Source organism: Mobula hypostoma, chromosome 1, assembly GCF_963921235.1.
Source record: "Mobula hypostoma chromosome 1, sMobHyp1.1, whole genome shotgun sequence".
Classification (NCBI taxonomy): Eukaryota; Metazoa; Chordata; class Chondrichthyes; order Myliobatiformes; family Myliobatidae; genus Mobula; species Mobula hypostoma.
Genome location: NC_086097.1, coordinates 102,414,411 through 102,436,330, shown reverse-complemented (window position 1 = coordinate 102,436,330; position 21,920 = coordinate 102,414,411). Strand labels below are relative to the sequence as shown.

The window sequence follows — 21,920 nt, the reverse complement described above, 5'->3', positions numbered from 1 at the left end:
CCAGCATCTGAACAGCTGCAGAATTGTATTCCACTCACTGGCTGATGAGGGCAAGTATGGCATGCCTTCTTCACCACCCTGTCTTCCTATACGGTCTCTTTCAAAATTATGTAGTTTCCATGAGATTGAGGAAGTTTTTCATTGAAGAAATGCTTCAACCCTTATGAAATTTCTTTTGGAAAGTTGGGTTTGGGCACATCACTACTGTCGGTTCAGCCCATTTCAGAGCATTGTGAAATAAATTTTCTAAGCCCATTGTATTATACTGGCCGTGCCTCAGAATCAGCTGTTAAACATGTCTGTTGCTTATGGAAAGAGGCAGAATGTTAATATTTAAAGTGGAAGACCCTTCTTAAGTTCTTAAAATAAAACAAGAGGTGAAATAGCACAATCTCCGAATGTAATTTGCCAGTATTATTTGGTGGCAGATGTGATGCTGGAGGATGGGGTAACTCCTCATGTGCAACACATTTTCAGTGTATGCAGTAAATTTCTATGATTCACTGATTTATTTTCTGTAATTTTTTTTCTGTACATTCACTAAAGACTATAACACAGAATCCAGAATTATTCAGATTAAATGAATAAGACCAAACCTGGATAAGATTGAACAATTTTTATGTCTTCTTTTCATTTCAATCCTTCTAGAAATGAGTTAAGCAGATTTTTAATTACTTGTGTCTTGTGAATCTCGACTCTTTAATGTTTCAGTTCTTTCATTTAGGCACATTTTATAAGAAGTTTGTGGCCTTTTTATTCCTCCTATCAAAAATGTTGAAAATTATGCACATTCTTTTTGTTTAAAGGAACCTTCCTGTACTTTTTCACAGTCCTTCTCTGAATGAACTAAATCATATTGCAAATTTTGAACATTAAAATAAATGGTGGACAACACTAATCCTAGCACTGATCTTTGTGGAACCCCATTTCCACTTTTTTCTGTTTGTGACACCAATTATTTCCAAGTCTGCTCACCACCGTTTACTTATCCCTTGACATTGTACGTCCCTATTATTATTATTATTATTATTATTATTATTATTATTATTATTATTTTGTAGTACTTTGAGTTCTAGAAATATTGTAGATTTTTACCTTTTTGGTATACTTGTATCTTCAATTTGCATATGAAAATCCATTACATTTCCTTTTGCCTTACTGAAATTAATTAGTTATGTGGTCCCTAGCTTGGTTCTCTTTTTCTTTTTGAATGAAGGAACTGTATTGGACCAGTAATGAATGTGTGGGTTGCAGTGTTTCATATAGTTCATGATTACTAACGCATGATTTTGGATAAAGACTTAAAATAAACTCCCTGAGACTGACTTTATAAAAACGTAATTGATACATATCATAACTAACAGCTTTATACTGTCCTTTCCACAGGAAATATTCAGCATTTAAAAGGGAAGGTTCCTTCCATTATGTATACCAGACTCATTTCGGAAATTACTCCTTCATCTGTGCCGATGCCACTCCAAGCCCTGGCCCCAAAAGACCATTCAATTTCTTTGGGTTGTTGAATCAGGTGAGAAACATGTGGATATACAGTATATGGGTGAAATTGGGTCAGGGCAAAGTGGGGAGTTTTATGTTGGAAAGCAAGCACTTCCACTGAAAGATCAGGAGGCAAATTTCCTAAAGAGTGCTCAGACACCCAGAAAAGTGCTCAACTTTGTTCTGCCGAGAGTTGGGTTTGGGTATTTATGTATTTGATCCTCCACAATATTCCGTGTGGGAATTTAAACTGGAGGTGGCAGTGTTTTTTTTTTTACGAGGTCAAGTTGCGAGCTGGGTATCAACCTGGCACAGATGGAGAGTGCGCTCGGGAGCAGTCTGTCACTGGATCGAACTCGGGAACCTCCGTTCTTAAGCCCGGTGCTGATCTCAGTGCGCCACCAGCCGACCAAAAGTTAAACCAAAATGCAACTGTATAGCTTCTGGGTAGGACTGTAGGAACCTCTGATTTTGAAACTTGACTTCAAATTCTCAGACAGCTTCACTGGAAGCTGTGTTGTACCTCGCATTCTTTAGAGTATCAGTCGGCGATAACTGACCCAGTGTACCCAAGTAAGATGGTAATGATCCAGGAAGATATATGGAAGTGCATTTGTTCTTTCAGCTGGCCTTCGAAGTTCTTTAAAATATAGTAGCAAAAGCAGGCCATTCGACCCATCGAGTCAGCTCCGCCGTTCAATCATGGCTGATCCAGTTCTTCCAGTCATCCCAACTCACCTGCCTTCTCCCCATACCCTTTGATATCCTGGCTAATCAAGAACCTATCTATCTCTGCCTTAAATGCACCCAATGACTTCACCTCCACAGCCGCTCGTGGCAACAAATTCCACAGATTTACCACCCTCTCACTAAAGTAATTTCTCTGCATCTTTGTAACTACTTTCATATCCAATGACTACTCTTCATCAGTATCTTTAACTCACCACCATTCCTTAATATTTCTGGGTACAAACCGCTGCGTTTCAGCAGTTCAGAGATCCGGAACATATCTGTCATTGTAAACCTTACATTACATCGCAGGCGCAGGCACTCCTATTGAGCCTGACCTGGAGTTTCCCAGTTTGATGTGGTAGGCCTGCTTACCTCACATGTTGATCCATCCCTTGGTATATTTACAGCAATTGACAATAATATTCTACTAATGATGAAAATAGCCTGTTTATTATGAGGAAGGAATAAATAGAACAACATACATTGAATGCAGTAAAAAAAAATTTTAATTTAGTATCGTCCACAGTTTTAAACATCCCAAAGTGCTTCACAGCCAGTGAAGCATTGTGAAGTGTAGTCCCTGTTGTAACATGGGAAAGTGTGAAATTTGACACAGCAAGCTCTCAAAATCATTAATATTGCAAAGATGAATTTGTCTGTTTAAGTGAGATTGATTAAACTGAAATGTGCTATGTTCAAGTCCCAAATGACTTAAGGATATAATTGAGACTGCCAATTCTTTTGCAGTGTTTTACTATTGAAGGAATTGTATTTCTTAAGGAAAAAACCCTCATTCCTCCCAGCCAAATGTGCATGCTTGAAGGGTGGGAATCAAACAGAAGCAAAGAGTTTATTTAGTTGGAATCAACATTTATTCTTTGGATACTGGAAACACAATGATCTTATTGTTTTTTCTTGAACTTTGCTGTGCAAGTATTGGCTCATGCATTTCTCGGTATTTTATCAGTGACTGTACAGCTGCAATCATACACCAGATGCAGTCCTTTTGGGCAATTGTCAGCTACAAGTGTATGTTCCTCCTCTTTGCTGTGTGGGCACCAGCTTGCAAGCTGAAGCACATATCACTGCAGTGCAGGGATAAACGAAGCTTCTGAGCTTTACTCAGTCAGCTATGTCTTGCAAATTCCTGTTTAGGGATATAGTCTGCTCTAAAAGGTTAGGATGAGAAGTCATGTAGCTGGAAAGTGTATCTGATTAGGAGCTTAGCAAATTATAATGTTAGAAGTATATGTTCTTCACAGAACAAGATGGCTGAATTATCAAAGCTAGCTTCTGAAGCAGTCCACAGTAATCAAACCATTTGGTTTAGCCATTATACTACTTCCACAATCATCTCGGCATCTCCTGGAATACGGCGAATCATGAGGTAAGGACTTGCTGTTTCTTTTTAAATTTCACTTGATTGGTTTTGGAATACTGAGAAGATTTGCTTTTGAATCACTGTCACCATTCAATAGATCATTGTTGATCTGTACCTGTCCGAGTTCCATAATCCTTAATATCAGACCTAATGTAAATCAATCAAACATAATACTGACATTTTTTACTTTTAACAACAATTGTGTTTTGTTTAAAGGTTTCTCCATGAAGTCACATGCTTTGTTTTAATCGCAAACAACAGGAATTCTGCAGATGCTGGAAATTCAAGCAACACACATCAAAGTTGCTGGCGAACGCAGCAGGCCAAGCAGCATCTATAGGAAGAGGCGCAGTCGACGTTTCAGGCCGAGACCCTTCGTCAGGACTAACTGAAGGAAGAGTGAGTAAGGGATTTGAAAGCTGGAGGGGGAGGGGGAGATGCAAAATGATAGGAGAAGACAGGAGGGGGAGGGATGGAGCCGAGAGCTGGACAGGTGATAGGCAGAAGGGGATACGAGAGGATCATGGGACAGGAGGTCCGGGAAGAAAGACGGGGGGGGGGGTGACCCAGAGGATGGGCAAGAGGTATATTCAGAGGGACAGAGGGAGAAAAAGGAGAGTGAGAGAAAGAATGTGTGCATTAAAAAGAGTAACAGATGGGGTACGAGGGGGAGGTGGGGCCTAGCGGAAGTTAGAGAAGTCAATGTTCATGCCATCAGGTTGGAGGCTACCCATACGGAATATAAGGTGTTGTTCCTCCAACCTGAGTGTGGCTTCATCTTTACAGTAGAGGAGGCCGTGGTAAGCGGAACAAGTGCTACACATGCCCTTACACTTCCTCCCTTACCACCATTCAGGGCCCCAAACAGTCCTTCCAGGTGAGGCATCACTTCACCTGTGAGTCGACTGGGGTGATATACTGCGTCCGGTGCTCCCGATGTGGCCTTTTATATATTGGTGAGACCCGACGCAGACTGGGAGACCGCTTTGCTGAACATCTACGCTCTGTCCGCCAGAGAAAGCAGGATCTCCCAGTGGCCACACATTTTAATTCCACATCCCATTCCCATTCTGACATGTCTATCCACGGCCTCCTCTACTGTAAAGATGAAGCCACACTCAGGTTGGAGGAACAACACCTTATATTCCGTATGGGTAGCCTCCAACCTGATGGCATGAACATTGACTTCTCTAACTTCCGCTAGGCCCCACCTCCCCCTCGTAACCCATCTGTTACTCTTTTTAATGCACACATTCTTTCTCTCACTCTCCTTTTTCTCCCTCTGTCCCTCTGAATATACCTCTTGCCCATCCTCTGGGTCACCCCCCCCCCCGTCTTTCTTCCCGGACCTCCTGTCCCATGATCCTCTCGTATCCCCTTCTGCCTATCACCTGTCCAGCTCTCGGCTCCATCCCTCCCCCTCCTGTCTTCTCCTATCATTTTGCATCTCCCCCTCCCCCTCCAGCTTTCAAATCCCTTACTCACTCTTCCTTCAGTTAGTCCTGACGAAGGGTCTCGGCCTGAAACGTCGACTGCGCCTCTTCCTATAGATGCTGCTTGGCCTGCTGCGTTCGCCAGCAACTTTGATGTGTGTTGCTTTGTTTTAATGTTGGTTTGATGCCCTCCTGTTCTAGATTTACTTACCAGGAGAAATAGTTTCTTATCACCTGAAATGTTAGCTGCTTTGATTATCATCTCAATTACATTATTCCCCAATCTTTTGTACTCCAGGGAATACAAGCTAGTTCTTAAATTTTGTCTTACATTTTAAGTGGAAAGTGTTTTACATTTTAACTGGGAATGTAACAGCTATGTCGGCATTTTCAGAGAGAAAATCTAAATTTGCATTCAATAGGAGGGCAGGATTTCGACAGAGTCATCATTCAAATGGTTTAAAGTGCTATATATCTGGTTTGCTTTGCAGTGATTTCTATTAACTGTATAATTAAATGCAGGCCACGACACAGGAATACATCCAACAACAGGCTAACAAACACTGAATGGACCCACACAAAGTATGTGGGACAGTGTGACAGTGTCACTTTTGTGCAGGAGAAACAGGCATTTCCTACCACACCCCACACCCACCTGAATAAATAGATGTTCTTCATTCTGGTAGTTCTTAGTGTGGATGTGTTTAACTTTGACATTTTGGCATAATGTAGAGTTGACAGTTTGGGTACTGATAAATATAAATGCTTGTGTAGTACAAGTTCAGAATTAAACATTCTTCTTCTTCCCTCATTCTAATGATTGTTGCAGTAAAGATCAATAACTTCTGAGGCCTAGAGAGTACTGGCAAAAAAAGGAAGAAACAAAATCATATGGCATTAAGAGACAATTTGGCCTATTGTACCTGTTCAGATCTTTGAAAGAAATGTCCACTTAGTTTCACTTTATTGGTTGTATTGTAGCTCTGTGATAACACCGTAAAGAGGAAGAAAGATTTAGGAAGAGGACGATTAAGGTTTAGGAAGCAAGAATCAGATAGAGCTTTAGAAAATTACAAGGTAGCCATGAAGGAGCTGAAGAATGGACTTAGGAGAGCTTGAAGGAGCCATAAGAAGACTTTGGCAAGTAGGATTAAGGAAAATGCCAAAGTGAAGAACAGGAAAATGACTAGAGTGATAGTAGGAATGATCATGGATAGAAGAGGAAATGTTGGCCTGGAGTCGGAGAAGCTAGGAGACATCCTGAATGAAGACTTTGCTTTTGTATTTACCAGTGAGAGGATGTAAACATTTGTAAAGTGGGCTGATGTGGAACATGTCAATGTTAAGAAAGTGGTTGTGCTGGAACTTTTGAAAAACAGTAGAATAGATAAGTTCCTGTGGCTGGAAGGGATATACCCCAGATTACTGCTTGGAGTGATGGAAGAGATCACTGCACAATTGGTGATGCTCTTTATGTTCTCACTGGCCACAGTAATGGTATCAGATTATTAGGGGAAGGTAAATGTTATTCCTTTGTTCAAAAAAGGGAGCAAGGATAACCCTGGGAATTATAGACCAGTGAGAGGGGAAACTCTGAGAGAATTCTTATAGACAGGATTTATGAGAAGCATGTCTGGTTATGAATAGGCTGTGAGGGACAGGTCATGCGTTATGAGCCTGATTGAATTTTTTGAAAATATAACAAAACAGATTGAAGGTAGAGCAGTAAACATGTGTATGGATTTTAAATGGCATTCAACCAGGTTCCTCATGGTAGGCTCATTCAGAAAGTCAGGAGTCGTTGGGTCCAGGGAAACTTGGCCTTGTGGCAGAGAGTGGTAAAGTTGCAGTGTATTCTCCTTGGAAGTCGGTGACCGGTGGTTTTCTACAGGGATCTGTTCTGAGACCACTGACCTTTGTGAATTTTATAAATGACTTGGATGAAGAAGTGGAAGGGTGGGTTAATAAATTTGCAGTTGACACAAAGGTTGGTGGTGTGGGTAGTGTAAAAGGTTGTTGTAGGTTGCAATGGGACATTGACAGGTGCAGAACTGGACTGAGAAGTGGCAGATGAAGTTCAAGCCGAAGAAGTTTGAAGTGATTCACTTTGAAAGGTCAATACTGAAGGCAGAATAAAGGCTTAATGGCATGATTTTAGCAGTGTGGAGGAGCAGAGGAAACTTGGAGTCTGCATCCATAGATCTCTCAAAGTTATGGGCAAGTTGATAAGGTGTGTTGGCCTTCATTAGTCAGGGGACTGAGTTCAAGAGCCATGAGATAATGTGGTTCCATAAAGCCCTAGTTAGACCATACTTGGGCTAGTCAGTTCTGGTCACCTCATTATAGGAAGGGAGTAGAAACTTTAGAGAGGGTGTAGAAGAAACCTACCAGGATGCTGCTTGGATTAGAGAGCATGTTTTACGAGGATGGGTTGAGTGAGCTAGGGCTTTTTTCTTTGGAGTGAAGGAGAATGAGAGTTAACTTGACTGGAATGTACAAGATGATAGGCATAACTGGAGTGGATAGCCAGAGACTTTTTCAAAGAGTGGAAATGGCTAGTACTAGGGGGCACAATTTTGAGGTAGTTGGAGGAAAGTATAGGGGAGATATTAGTTTCTCTTTACACAGAGTGGTGAGTGTTTGGAATGCTCTGCCAGGGATGATGGTAGAGGCCGATACGTTCAGGGCATTTAAGAAACACTTAAATAGACACTTGTAAGAAAGAAAAATGGAGAACTAAGTGGAAAGAAGGAGTTGGATTGATCTTAAAGTAAATTAAAAGATTGGCATGTCATGGGCCGAATGGCCTGCACTGTGCTATAGTTTTATAATTGGCAGGAAGTTGTGAATTCAGATATTGCCAGCATTCAAGGCCAATCAAATCAAACATTAAGTCATAGAATTATCCAGCACAGAAACAAACCCTCGTGCCCAACTGGTCAGTTAAACTTTTCCTATTCATATACCAGCCCAAATGTCTTTTTAACTGTCATAATTGTACTCTACCACTTCCTCTGTCAGCTCCTTCCATACATACACCACCTTCTGCGTGAGAAGATTACTCCTCAGTTATCTTGTGCCCTCTAGCTTTGAACTCCCCTGCCTTGAGGAAAGGACTGTGGCTATTCACCTTATCTATGCCCATCATGATTTTGTAACCACCTCTGCATGAGGTCATCCTTCAGCATCCTATGCTTCAGGGACACTGGTCCTAGCCTACTCGGTCTCACTTTATAACGTAAACCCTCTTGTCCCAGTAATATCCTCATAAATCAGTTTTGTACCTTTGAAGTTTGATGATATCATTCCTATTACAAGATGACAAGAACTGTACATAGTTCTCCAGATGTGGCTTACCAATACCTTGCATAGCTGTAACATGAAATCCTAACTCCTGTATTCAATAGTCTAACCAACAAAGGAAAGCTGTTAAATGCCTTCACCAACCTGTCCAACTGTGCTGCCACTATCTTCATACCTGCACACCTCTGCTGCGCAGCACTCTCCAGGGCCCTACCATTTATCTGCTTTGTCATATCACAGTGTAATACCTCACATTTATCTGAATCAAGCTTCATCTGCCATTCTTCAGCCAGTTGATCTTGTAAATTAGAAAGTTATTTTAATCTGGTAGAGCTAATGCAGAATGACACATTAAAGTGACCACGTGCATTAAGCAATTCCAGAAGGGAGGGACAGCTTCTCAATGTTTCTTTTAGCAAGTCAAACACAGATTAATCCTCCACTTGTGAAAACAATATACAGGTTTCCCCCGCCTTCCGAAGGTAGAGCGTTCCTATGAAATGGTTCGTAAGCCGGAATGTCGTAAAGTGAAGAAGCAATTACCATTTATTTATATGGGAAAATTTTGTGAATGTTCGCAGACCCAAAAAAAACCTACCAAATCATGCCAAATAACATATAACACCTAAAATAACAGTAACATATAGTAAAAGCAGGAATGATATGATACATACACGGCCTATATAAAGTAGAAATACTTTTCTACAATCATTGCTGCACTGTCCACCGTAGTGAAAATCTCACGCAGGCGCTCTCGGCAGAAACACGGCGCAAGTGCTCTCCAGTAACCTTTAAGCTATGAAGTTGCCAAATCATACCAAATAACACATAAAAATACCCAGCCTATATATAGTAGAAATAATGTATGTACAGTGTAGTATCACTTACCGGAATTGGGAAGACAGCGCCAAGCACACTGATGATGGTGTGTTAGGCTGAGTCGTCGGAGGTTGGGGTGGTGCAGTGGTCCCCAACCTCCAGGCCGTCAACCGATACCGATCCACGAAGAATGCAGTAGTGCAGCAGTAGCCAGGACGCACCCAGCACATCTTTAAGGAAAAAAGCCGAAATAAACAAGCTAGTTAATTACGTGCCACCCAGCACATAAATGTCGGGCCAGATCAGAGCCAACGCAATCGGCAATCGCCTCTGATCTGGGCTGACATTTACGTGCCGGGCGGCATGTAATTAATTAGCTTGTTTATTTTGGCTTTTTTCCTTAAAGATGTGCTAGGTGCCTCCCGGCTACCGCTGCATTCTCCGCGGCCTGGGGGTTGGGGTGGTGGGACACTGGGGTGTCATCTCATCGTCGTCTGTTTCCATCAGGGCAGGTAGATCATTGTCTTCTATGTCTGCCTGCCTTGATGTCGATGGTCGAGGTTCGTCGTCTGCTGTGGCTGATGAGGAAGGCTTGAAAAACGACAGTATGCTTGACTGCTTAGCCTTGCGCATTTTTCTGTCATACAGTTCTTTGTAAGCACTCAAACCATCCTGCAAATATCCCCTAAACCTATGTACCCTTTCAAAATTAAAGTCGTACTTTTCTGCAATCATTGCAGCGAAAATCTCATGCAGTTGCTTCACGTTCAGTTCCTGGATGACTTCACTTTCGGTCCGTTCGCTACTGCATTCGGTTTCAATTGTTATCCTTTCCTCTTCCAATTGCATCAGCTCTTCATCTATCAGTTCTTGGTCATGGGATGTCAGAACCTCTTCAACATCATCTTCGTCAACTTCCTCAAGCCAAACTCACTTTGTCCTTACTTCGTTCACCACAATCAAAATGCTTAATTATATCTAGTTTTATGCTAAGTGTAACACCCTTACGAGCTCTTTCAGGCTTTTCCGATACCTTAGAACTCACCTTGCAAACGGATGCTCAAGGTAAATCGACTTAAAGCACAGATGCTCAGAGGCACGTGTTTAAGCAATGCTGGCTAGAATGCAGTTCCGTGGGAGGAGCTTGGCTACTTGGGGCATGCGTTGCCTTTTTTCGTAACAGTGAAAACATCTTCTGTTAGTGAAAACTGGTAGCTAATGTAGGTCTTTCTTAACAGCGAGGTGTCGTAAAGGGAACGTTCGAAAAGCGGGGGACACCTGTACTGTAAATACAGTGGGCTAATATCCTAGTGGAACACACCAGTGGAACAAATTTGATGCCGTTGGTGTTTCTTTAAATATTTCTCATTCCCACTACTTTGGACATGTGAAAGTATTTGTGAAATATGGCTGGTTAGGGTTGAACAGAGAAGGCTGCCACTTTCAATTGTCAGTGCAGTATTTGAATGCCTGAGGGGAGAATGGAAGGAGTGCTAATGAAATTATTTGGCTGACCAAATGCCATTTTTTACATACTTCGTGTAAGGAGAGCGAATACAACATTTACACCTGTTTCTCTGTAGGTGTGAACAATATATTGACATTGATGGCTGCCTCACTGGGGTAGATATTAACAAGTATTTAACTAGCAGGTTTGATAGAAGGAAAGTATTACTTTTGGTGGCTGATTTTTGTGTGTTGTATCGGACTTGATGTGGAACATCACTTTGGCCTAACTGTGCACTAGACTTGAAAAGATGCTGAAAGCCATGTCATTTGCCAGAATCAAGTTAATACTCAAGTATCCTCCTGGTCGCATAGGAATGCACCTGATTTAAAACAGGCATCAATCACCAGAGACATATATGAGTTATCATTGTTCAGGCTACAGATTTAAAGTGCTGTGGTTCCAATTGCATGTCTGGGTCACTGACACTTTGCAGGAAGGGCAGGTTTAGTGGCAGGTAGGATCTGGTGGACTCAGGAGTTGTACTGTTCAGCATAATCTGTAAAGCTGAGTTGTTCGTCTTCCCCAGATAACAGGGACTAGGGCTGTTTCTGACCATCTTTCCAAATGGATAAAATAGAGCACAAGACAGTAATGAAACCAGCATGTACTTTGGCCACTTTAACGATTACAATAGCCCCTGGACATTGTCAATTCTGACGGGTTATTCTGACACTAGACTGATGTTTAGCAACTGCTTATTTATTTTTGCAAGTAGAAATTCCTGCTGCATTTGACCCTTCCTCACTCCAGCCCCTGGATATCTCTGATAACACCTCTTCGATCTGGGCATCATTTCTTTAACTCCACCTCACTGCAGCCTTTGTAATCTCTGACTTGCCACTCCAGTTTCCCCTACCTCCACACTCCCTTTCAAATTGGCTCCATTTGCCTTTGGTGCCCAACCACTGAAACCCCCAGTTTTACTGGTTCCCACTCCTTCTCTCTCTCCCCCCCCAAAAAAAACTGGATGACCCCAGAACAGTGTGGGCAAAATATTCTATGTACTGAGGCAATTCTGCCTGCATACAACCCAAGGAGTAGGGGTTGTTGGTAGAAGTAGAAGGTGACTGGGGACTGGGTCAGGACAAATGGCTAAAGGGGCAGTGTGTCCAGGTTGAGAATAAGAGGTAAACCCTTTCCTATTATCATTCAGGATGGGATCAAGGAAGGCTCTCGTAGATCAGCATCGCTGTGATCAAATGTGGTCACCCTGCTCAGGATGCAGAAAACCCGACCTCCACCATGTGAAAAATTGGTGAGCTCCAAGCCCAGCAGCTCTCACTACAGAGTAAAAATAAAAATCATCACTGAACTTTATGTAGATAGCATATGACAGATCACAATGGAGTTTCTCAGTGCAATAAAGGTCCGGAATTTGAAAACCTGACAAAGTGCCACACATGAGGCTGCGTAACAATCTACGAGCCCATGATATTGCAGGAAGGATTCTAGCATGGTTAAAGCAGGAGCCAAAGAGTGGGAAGAAAAGGAGCCTTTTCTGACTGGCTGCCGGTGACTAGTGATGTTCCACAGGGGTCTGTGTTGAGACCAGTTCTTTTTTTAGTTGTATGTCAATGACTTGGATGGTGGAATTGATGGCTTTGTTGCAAAGTTTTCAGACAATATGAAGATAGGTGGCGGGGCTGGTAGTTTTGAGGAAGTAGAGAGGCTACAGAAAGACTTAAACAGATGAGAAGAATGGGCCTGAGTCGATGTAGTAGTAGTAGGCAAAGAAATGTCAGATGGAACATAGTGTTGGGAAGTGTATGGTCATGCACTTTGGTAGAAGAAATGAAAGGGTTGGCCATTTCTAAATGGAGAGAAAATTCAAAAAACAGATGCAAAGGGATTTAGCAAGTCCTAGTGCAGGATTCCTTAAAGGTTAATTTGCAGGTTGAGTCTGTGGTGAGGAAGGCAAATGCAATGCTGTCATTCTTTTCAAGAGGACTAGAATATAAAAGCAAGGATGTAATGTTGACACTTTATAAAGCACTGGTGAGGCCTCACTTGGAGTTCTGTGAGCACTTTGGGCCCCTTATCTTAGGATGTGCTGAAACTGGAGAGGGTTCAAAGGAGGTTCACAAAAATGATTCCAGGATTGAATAGCTTGTCATACGAAGAGCGTTTGATGGTTCTGGGCCTGTGTGCACTAGAATTCAGAAGAATGAGGGGTGACCTAATTGAAACCTATCGGATGGCGGAGGTCTTGATAGAGTGGAAGTGGAGAGGATGTTTCCTCTGGTGGCAGAGTCTTAAGACCAGGGGAGGCAGCCTCAGAATAGAGGGGTGTCCATTTAGAATGGAGATTAGGAGGAGTTTCTTGAGCCAGAGAGTGGTGGACCTGAGGAATTCTTTGCCTTAAATATACATAAAAACTTGGCCCCCATGGCTGCCTGTGGCAGAGGTCAGTAGATTCAGTGCATGAAGGGATACGGGGCAAACTCAGGAGATTGCGGCTGAGAGGAAAATTGGATCAGCCATGATGAAATGGTGAAGCAGATTCGATGGACCAAATGGCCTCATTCTGCTCCTATGGTCTTGTGATTTAAAATGTGGCCGGATCTATTTCATGCATTCTACGCCACTGATGAGGCTGTCCAAGACATCAGCTCATCTCGGGTAATCTGATTAGTCTCATTTCATCTTTGTTTCCCTGTACCAGTGTAATGTATTGTCTCAGCCATTCCCATCAACTTACACTAAGGGGTAGTTTATAGTCAGTTAACCTTCGAGCACGTTGTTAGGATATCGGAGGAAACGTTGGCGAAAGCAGGCATGTGTGGGGGGAGGGGAGGTTTGCAGTACACGTAATCGTTCCGCAAACAGCCCTCAAGATTGAACCCGGTTCCCATTCCCTGGAGCTTTGAGGCAATAGCATTTCCTGCTGCGTCACTGTACCACTCGCATACCTGCCTTTGAGTGGTACAGTGACGCAGTTTCTAACACTCTTCAAAGTTTTGATAATATGTATAATGACGTAAGTAAGTTAAATATGGAATGAGAGAAAGTATTCATGTCCAAACTGGTCCTTTCAAGCTTCAATGCTCTCCTAGGGTATTCAAATGTTGTATCAACAGTTTAAAATAATTACCTTCATTGTTCAACTCTGAACCGATGGCATTCCACAAATACATTTATTTGTATGGACAAATTGTGCAGAATGAGAAACCTTGCATTACATTGGGTATTTCATCATGTGGTTGCATTTGATTTAAATTAAAGGCATCCGTTAGTCTTGCGAGACCATGGATCTGCGCCTGGGAAGTCTTCACTCTCCAGGCCTCAGGCCTGGGCAAGGTTGTGTGGAAGACTAGCAGTTGCCCATGCTGCAAGTCTCCCCTCTCCACGCCACCGATGTTGTTCAAGGGAAGGGCATTAGGACCCATACAGCTTGGTACCAGTGTCGTCGCAGAGCAATGTGTGGTTAAGTGCCTTGCTCAAGGACACAACACGTTGCCTCGGATGGGGCTCGAACTCACGACCTTCAGGTCGCTAGTCCAATGCCTTGGCCACGTGCGCACATATATACCTATGATGGGTAGCAAAGTACAACTCCAATGTCACATTTGATTACAATAGCTAAATTTAGAGTGGAAGAACAGGCCATCTGGATTGATTGATCTGCACTGGTTAATATTCCCCACAAGCCTCAGCACTACCAACTTCAGATAAATCTCTGTGCATACCATTGCAAGCTAAATTTTGCTGTTTAAACCTATTTATCCATGCGTTGCTAAATTTTAAAACCTAGGTCAACCCCTCAGCATCCACACTGTGTCTTCAGTTTCTCTTTTAACCAGTGAAATCTGCAAAGGTTTAGAAGAAGCAATTTTAAAAACTAGTCATTTTGTTTTAAAATTCTGGAGATTTTGGAAAGGTACCTGTAGATTAGAGGGCAGTGAATGTGGCCTCATTATTTAAACAAGAGAGAGGGAGAGCAGTAGTCAAGAAAATGCAGGACTATGTAATAAAGGGTAACCTAGAAAAAAATAATGGGAGTCTGTAAAATTAACGTGTATTTATGAAAAGGAACTTGTCGTCTATTGTACCAATCACATAGATTTGTTAACCTATTAGAGTGCGACACTGGTGATGTGCCTAGTGGAATATATACAAAGGGACCTGTGGGTGAGCTTGCTGTATTTGGATCTTCCAAAGACTTCCTGTAAGGTCTGGTCAACAAAGTTCAAACGTGTGGAACTCGGGGTAAATGTACTGACATGGATTAAAAATGAGTTAAGAGACAGAAAGATCGACAGTCTGTGACTGGTGAGGAAAAGCAGAGATTAGTTTTTGGCTATTCACAGTATATTTCAGCAGTTTGGTTAAAGAGATTAAGTGTCACATTTCCAAGTTTCCTGAAGAATTAAAACTAAGTGGGATTGTAAATAGGGAGGAGGATATAAATAAATCTTAAGGGACTACAGATTGAGTGAGTGAGTAAGGATTTGGTTGATGGAATACATTTTGGAAAAATGTGAAGCCATCCACTTTGGTTTCTCAGACTAAAAAACAGGATCTTTTAAATAGAAGTGATTGGATAATGTTGATGTTCAAAGGAAATCTGGGTGTGCTTGTACACACATCACAGAAAGCCAACATGCAGGTGCTGTAAGCAATTACCAAAGCAAACGGTATGTTTGTCTTACTTGTGGGAAGATTTAAGCATAAATATGTTCGTGCAAAAATCTTTAAGATAGTCCTGGATTGAGTATGACTTGCTCCTTCTCCAATTCTTTGGGTGATGAGGTGGCTGAAGAGACCACAGACAAGTGGAGAAGGTAGTGGCCAATGGGCATGTGTGTAGATTGTGAAGTGGTCCATTCCTCTGCTGTTTATGTTGGGATTCTTTGTGCTCTCCAGGTTCTCAGTCATCCTGATTGCTTTTTTGAGTGTTTATGGGCCAGGGGTTCCGTAAGAGAATTCCCTGGAGTTGAGTTGGTGCATTTTGTTTTGAAGTCACATCCTTGAATCTTTTTCTCTGCATGGTAATTTTTTTCCTTTTACTGAGTGCTTTAGGAGTTTGGTGTTAGGCATGCAAATGATCTGGCTTGCCCAGTGCAGTGTAATTACGGATATTAGCCTGAGGATAATGCTGACAGTGTTTGCATATTCTGTAGAAGATTTTGCACAGAGCAAAATCGGGGTAGATCAAGTCTCTGTAGACCAGGGTTCACTGTGACCTTGTAGATACCAAGTTCCAAGCAGGAATTGAGGTCTTAACCTCCAGACACTTCCTTCAAGACATCAAAAGCTGTGTTGGTTCATTCAAGGTAGTTGTAAATTTCATTATTGTTTGGTTTAGTTGAAAAGTGATTTCCCAGATGAGGGAAGTGGTCCGCATTTACTAGGCTGCTCCATACAGAATCCACACTGAAGGGGGATAGCTGAAGAGGAGCTTAGCTGATCTTACATGGTGCAGACAATTACGCAGGACCTTGGTGAGCCTACAATCTATAGTATTCTGCAGAATTTTGGTCTCTTACTTAAATAAAAGAATGTGCTTGTGATGGGACAGCACAGCAAAGCTTCACCAGACTGTTTCCCAGGATGGTGGATTTGCTGAATGATGGTTAAGCCATTATTCTCCAGAGTGTAGATAGGGATTCTCACTGTAGTATGTCTTTACTGGGCTTGATGGATGGACGTAGGAAGAATGTGTTCCCTGGCCGAGGATCCTAAAAAGTAGAAATGATCATCTCAGAGTAAGGGGTAGGACATAAAAGAGTGAAATAGGGAGACATTTCTTTGGAGTAGTGAATCATTGGAAATCTCTATCCTGGAGATCTGTGGAGGCTCAGACATTGAGTTTATTCATGGATAGATTTATGGATATTGTGAGAATCAAGGCATATGAGGATAGTTCAGGAAAATAGAACTGAGATATAGAATCAGCCATGATCTGGACAGTTCTAAGTAATGTGTCTATGACAGAGCCAATCTTAGGACTGCATCATCACCTGGACCTTTTTTTATCCCCAATCTTTCATGATCTTTTATGCTTGCTTTGACTGGCAAAATATGGAGGCTCCTTCACAAACTCACACAGCTCCCGAGGATCTTGTGATTTCAGTCTCCGAGATTGACATGAGAGCATCGTTCAAGGTGGTGAACAAATGGAAAGTATCTGGCCGAGTACTGAAGACCTGTGCTAATCAATTGCTGGAGCTTTTACTGATATCTTTAACCTCTCGCTTCAGTGGTGTGAGATGCCCTCCTGCTTCAGTCATACTGGTACCATCTTCCTGCTTCAGTGTACCCTTTCCGGTTCGCTTATTACACAAATCAGTCCACTGGTGATGTCTTCATTCCTGCACTCCACTCTATCCTATCCCACCTGGAAAATGGTGCCTCATATGCCAGCGTGCTGTTTACTAACTTTCATCTTGGTGTTTAATACAGTCATCAGTCAGAAGCTGGTGGGTAAATTGTCTGTAACTGGATATTGGACATCGGCAGAAAGGTCAATTCTAACCAAACCAAATTGCCACTGCTAGCAACCCCACAGATTTGTTATACTCGTATCACATGCCCTCAGCTCCAATAATGGTTGTTCTAAAAGTTGAATCCTTTGTTCAATCCTTTATTAGCAATTAGTAAATATACAGTCTTGAAGCAATGAAACTTGAGTGTACCAGAGTGTAAGTTAAGCGTAATTGAGTGGTCAACAAAAGATATGACATCCATCGGTTCTGAGTTGCAAACTGCCTCGAACGAAGTACGAATACATTACTTATTCCCTTTGCTTTTACTATGCCTCCACTAGTTACCATAATAAACGTGCAACACAGAATACAATGCAGATAGAAAACACATGCAACACACAGAATGCTGGAGGAACTCAATAGGTCAGGCAGCATCTATGGAAAAGAATAAATAATTGACGTTTTGGGCCAAGGCTGAGTCCTGATGAAGGGTGTTGGCCCAAAATGTCAACTGTTTACTCTTTTCCATAGATGCTGCCTGATCTGCTGAGTTCCTCTAGCACTTTGTGTGTATGTTGCTTTTGATTTCCAGCATCTGCAGATCTTCTCAAATTAGAGAACAGATGCATGGCTCCTACAGCGGCAGCCACAGCCAGTCTGTGTTGGCAGAAACATCTCTAGCCCACTGCTGTTGACACATTTCTGTACTGCGAGATCAGGTTCAAACTGAATCATCGAGTTTGCTGCTGATGCACAGTGGTTGGCCTCATCGACAATGGTGACGAGACGCTGTACAGAGAGAAGGGAGAGCGGGTGGTGGAATGGTGTGAGCACAACAACCTGAGTCACAATGTGGATAAGACTAAAGTGATGATTATGGACTTCAGGAGAGTGCTCACTGCACATAAATGGCTTCTCTGTGGAGAGAGCTAAGAGCACCAAGTTTCTAGGAGTGCACATAGTGGATGATATTATCTGATCCCTCGACACCACCTCGTCGGTCAAAACACACCGCAGTGTCTCCGCTTCTTGAGGAGGTTGAGGTGAGCGAGTCTCCCTCTCCCCTCCCCCCCACCAACCAATTTTTACAGGAGCACTATCAAGATTGTCCTGAAGAGCTGCATCACCTTGTGATGTAGGAATTGCAAAGCATCAGGGGATTGTGAGGATTGCTGAGAAGGACTCTCTTGTACCCATCCAAGATACCAGGACCCTTAGTATTGTCAATAATCCCTCTCATCCATCCAACAATTCTGTTAACCCCCTTCTCCCCACTCCACCATCAGTCAGGAGATATTGTAGCATTAGGACAGAAAATGTTAGAATGAAAAACAGCTGCTTTCCGCAGGCTGTAAGACTACTGAACTCCCTGCCAACACCCGGGTCTCATCACATACTGTTTACTTTTTAACTTGTGTCATAACTGCATCTTATTATTTATGGTAACATTACTTTGTGTTGTACATCTTAGTCCAGAGGAATGTTTGGAGGTTTACATGTGTACAGTTGAATGACGATAAATTGAACTTGAAGAAGAGTGTGGTACCCTGCCTCAGTGACAGTTGTCCAGTAGCACTTACAGTAAAGCACTGAGAAATGCTTTTAGAGGGTGACGATGAAATATATCAACTCCTGTCTGAAGGGTGACTTCGATCTGCACTTTTTGCTTACCATCACAACGGGTCAACAGTAGATGCCATTTCATAGGCTCTTCACTCAATCCTGGAACATCCGGGCAGTGAAGATGCATATATCAGGGTGTTCTTGACTGTAGCTCTGCATTCAAAACTATCATCCCCTCAAAGCTCCACACATTAAAGTTGCTGGTGAATGCAGCAGGCCAGGCAGCATCTCTAGGAAGAGGTACAGTCGATGTTTCAGGCCGAGACCCTTCATCAGGACTCAACCAACGAACCTGATGAAGGGTCTCGACCTGAAATGTCGAATGTACCTCTTCCTAGAGATGCTGCCTGGCCTGCTGCGTTCACCAGCAACTTTGATGTGTGTTGCTTGAATTTCCAGCATCTGCAGGATTCCTGTTGTTTGTGTTGATCCCCTCAAAGCTAATCAGTAAGCTGCAAGACCTATGATTAATACCTCCTTGTGCAACTGGATCCTCAATTTCCTCACTTGCAGACCCCAGTCAGTTCAGATTGGCAGCAGCATCTCTTCCACAGTCAGCATCAGCACGAAGCACCACAAGGCTGTGTGCTTAGCCCCCTGTTCTACTCACTTTTTACTTATGACTGCGAGGTTAATGCCATAATTACCTTTTGCTGACAGCACCACTGTTGTTGGCTGAATCAAAGGTGGTGACAAAACAGCGTAAAGGAGGAAGATTGAAAATCTGGCTGAGTGGTACCACAACAACAACCTCTCAATCAACATTTGCAAAGCCAGAGAGCTGTTTATTGATTACAGGAGGAGGAAATCAGAGGTCCCTGAATCTAGTACTTATTAGGGAATCAAAGGTGGAGAGTGTCAGCCACTTTAAATTCCTCAGTGTTATCATTTCAGAGGAAGTGTTCTGGGTCTAGTAGATAAGTACCATTACAAAGAAAACACAGCAGCGCTCCTACTTTCTCAGAAGTTTGCAAAGATTTGGCATGCCATTTAAAACTTTGACAAACCTCTTTAAACTTTTGAAGGTGTACGGTGGAGAGTATACTGATTGGTTGTATCATGGCCAGGTATGGAAACATCAATGCCCTTGCAGAGGAAAGCCAACAAAAGGTAGTGAAGACTGCCCAGTCCATCATGGGTAAAGCCCTTCCCATTATTGAGCATATCTAAATGGAGCACTGTCACAGGAAAGCTGCATTCATCATCAAGGACCCCCACCATCCAGGACATGCTTTGCTTTTTTTTCTCACTGCTGCAACAGGAAGAAGGTACAGGAGCCTCAGGACCCACACCACCAGGTTCAGGAACACTTATTACCCCTCAACAATTAGACTCCTGAACTAGTGTGGATAACTTCACTCACTCCAACACTGAGCTGATTCCACAACCTATGGACTCATTTTCAAGGACTACAACTCATGTTCTCAGTATTTATTTTTTATTATTTTGATTTTTCTTTATGTATTTGGACAACTTGTTGTCTTTTGCACATTGGTTGTTTGTCCACCTTTGTATGCAGTTTTTCATTGATTGTGTTGTATTTTTTTGTATTTACTGTGAATGCCCACCAGAAAATAAATTTCAGGGTTGTACATGGTGACGTGTATGTACTTTGGTAATAAATTTACTTTGAATAGCAGAGCCGAATCCAAGGGCCATATTGTCTGCTTCTGTTCATTCGTATATTGTGTGACTTTCTAAGGAGCTTGAAAAATAATGTTTACTTGGTATCATCTCCAATGTTCCATTGCCTTCTTACAAGCTTCATCACAGTTCTATTGCTCTGAGTTGCAATCAAATGCTGGCAAGCTACACCTCTGCCTTAAAATATTCCAGTTCTTAATTGTACAAACTAAGAGATATTCCAGAAAAAAGCCACACATTTTAATCTGGGAATTGAACTAATCTCCTTCAAAGATGTAACTTGGTCACAATGGCCCAAATGGTCTCTATTGTTTCAGGAATCAGATTTTTTTTTTCTTGCCTAATCTCTCCTTTGCTCATGTACTGAAGGTGCTGACTTGTACTGCGACATAGCTTCACATTCCTTCAGTTCCTTCTCTCAATACTCATAATTTAAAGTTTAGACATTGCAATAAAGCAGCCCGTTATTCCAATGCTTCATTCCTCAAGAATTTCTGACTTTTGTCATGCAACAAGGATTTGCATAACTCTCAGGTAAGCACTTAAAGCTGGCCATCTGAAGATGCTTGGATAAACAGATAAATATTGAAGAACAGGGTGCATTACTTTACTTTATACTTTATTGTCACCAAACAATTGATACTAAAACGTACAATCATCACAGCGATATTTGATTCTGCACTTTCTGCTCCCTGGATTACAAATCAATAGTAAATATTAAAAATTTAAATTATAAATCATAAATAGAAAGTAGAAAAATGGAAACTAAGGTAGTGCAAAAAAACCGAGAGGCAGGTCCGGATATTTGGAGGGTACGGGCTAGATCCGGGTGAGAATCCGTTCAGTAGCCTTATCACAGTTGGAAAGAAGCTGTTCCCAAATCTGGCTGTACAAGTCTTCAAGCTCCTGAGCCTTCTCCCGAGGGAAGAGGGACAAAAAGTGTGTTGGCTGGGTGGGTCGTGTCCTTGATTATCTTGGCAGCACTGCTCTGACAGCATGCGGCGTAAAGTGAGTCCAAGGACGGAAGATTGGTTTGTGTGATGTGCTGCGCCGTGTTCACGATCTTCTGCAGCTTCTTCCAGTCTTGGACAGGACAACTTGCATACCAGGTTGTGATGCACTCTAGAAGAATGCTTAAGTTTAAAAAAAAAAGATCTTCTCTGATTCACTGTTGAATATGTTTGAGAACCGCCTAGTGTTTGGCTTATATTTCGATACGAATAGAAATCACTGGATAAGCAATTTGGAAATGTCAGAACTTTGATTACTTGGACTGCTAGAACTAATTGTCTTCTTTTTGAAGTGCAGATCCATGGCAGAAATTTAATTCAGCTTTTCTCTTTAAAAAGGCTGATGGACTCTTCATGCTCACTGTGCAGTTTCTTTTAATATTCAGAACTTTAATTGGTCTGTGATCATTTAAGGTGTTCATTGAAAGGAATTTATAATGAAGAGAAATCATTTCCTTTGAGCTGAGAGACATTCAAGCTGCTGCACCTATTCTCAGTTTGCTCCATTAAAGAGATGATGAGGCTGGCAGTCAATTGCAGATT

At 42.1% G+C, this 21,920-nt stretch overlaps 1 protein-coding gene across 4 annotated transcripts in view; it reads left to right on the top strand.

The window, feature by feature from the left end:
• Positions 1-21,920, top strand: part of tmem62 (transmembrane protein 62) — a 103,522-nt gene that overhangs the window by 30,269 nt on the left and 51,333 nt on the right. For all 4 annotated transcript variants that reach the window (XM_063054112.1, XM_063054103.1, XM_063054123.1 and 1 more), the window contains 2 exons: positions 1,387-1,528; positions 3,492-3,616. In XM_063054112.1, the coding sequence (XP_062910182.1) occupies positions 1,387-1,528; positions 3,492-3,616 (267 nt within the window). The remainder of the gene's footprint in view (positions 1-1,386; positions 1,529-3,491; positions 3,617-21,920) is intronic.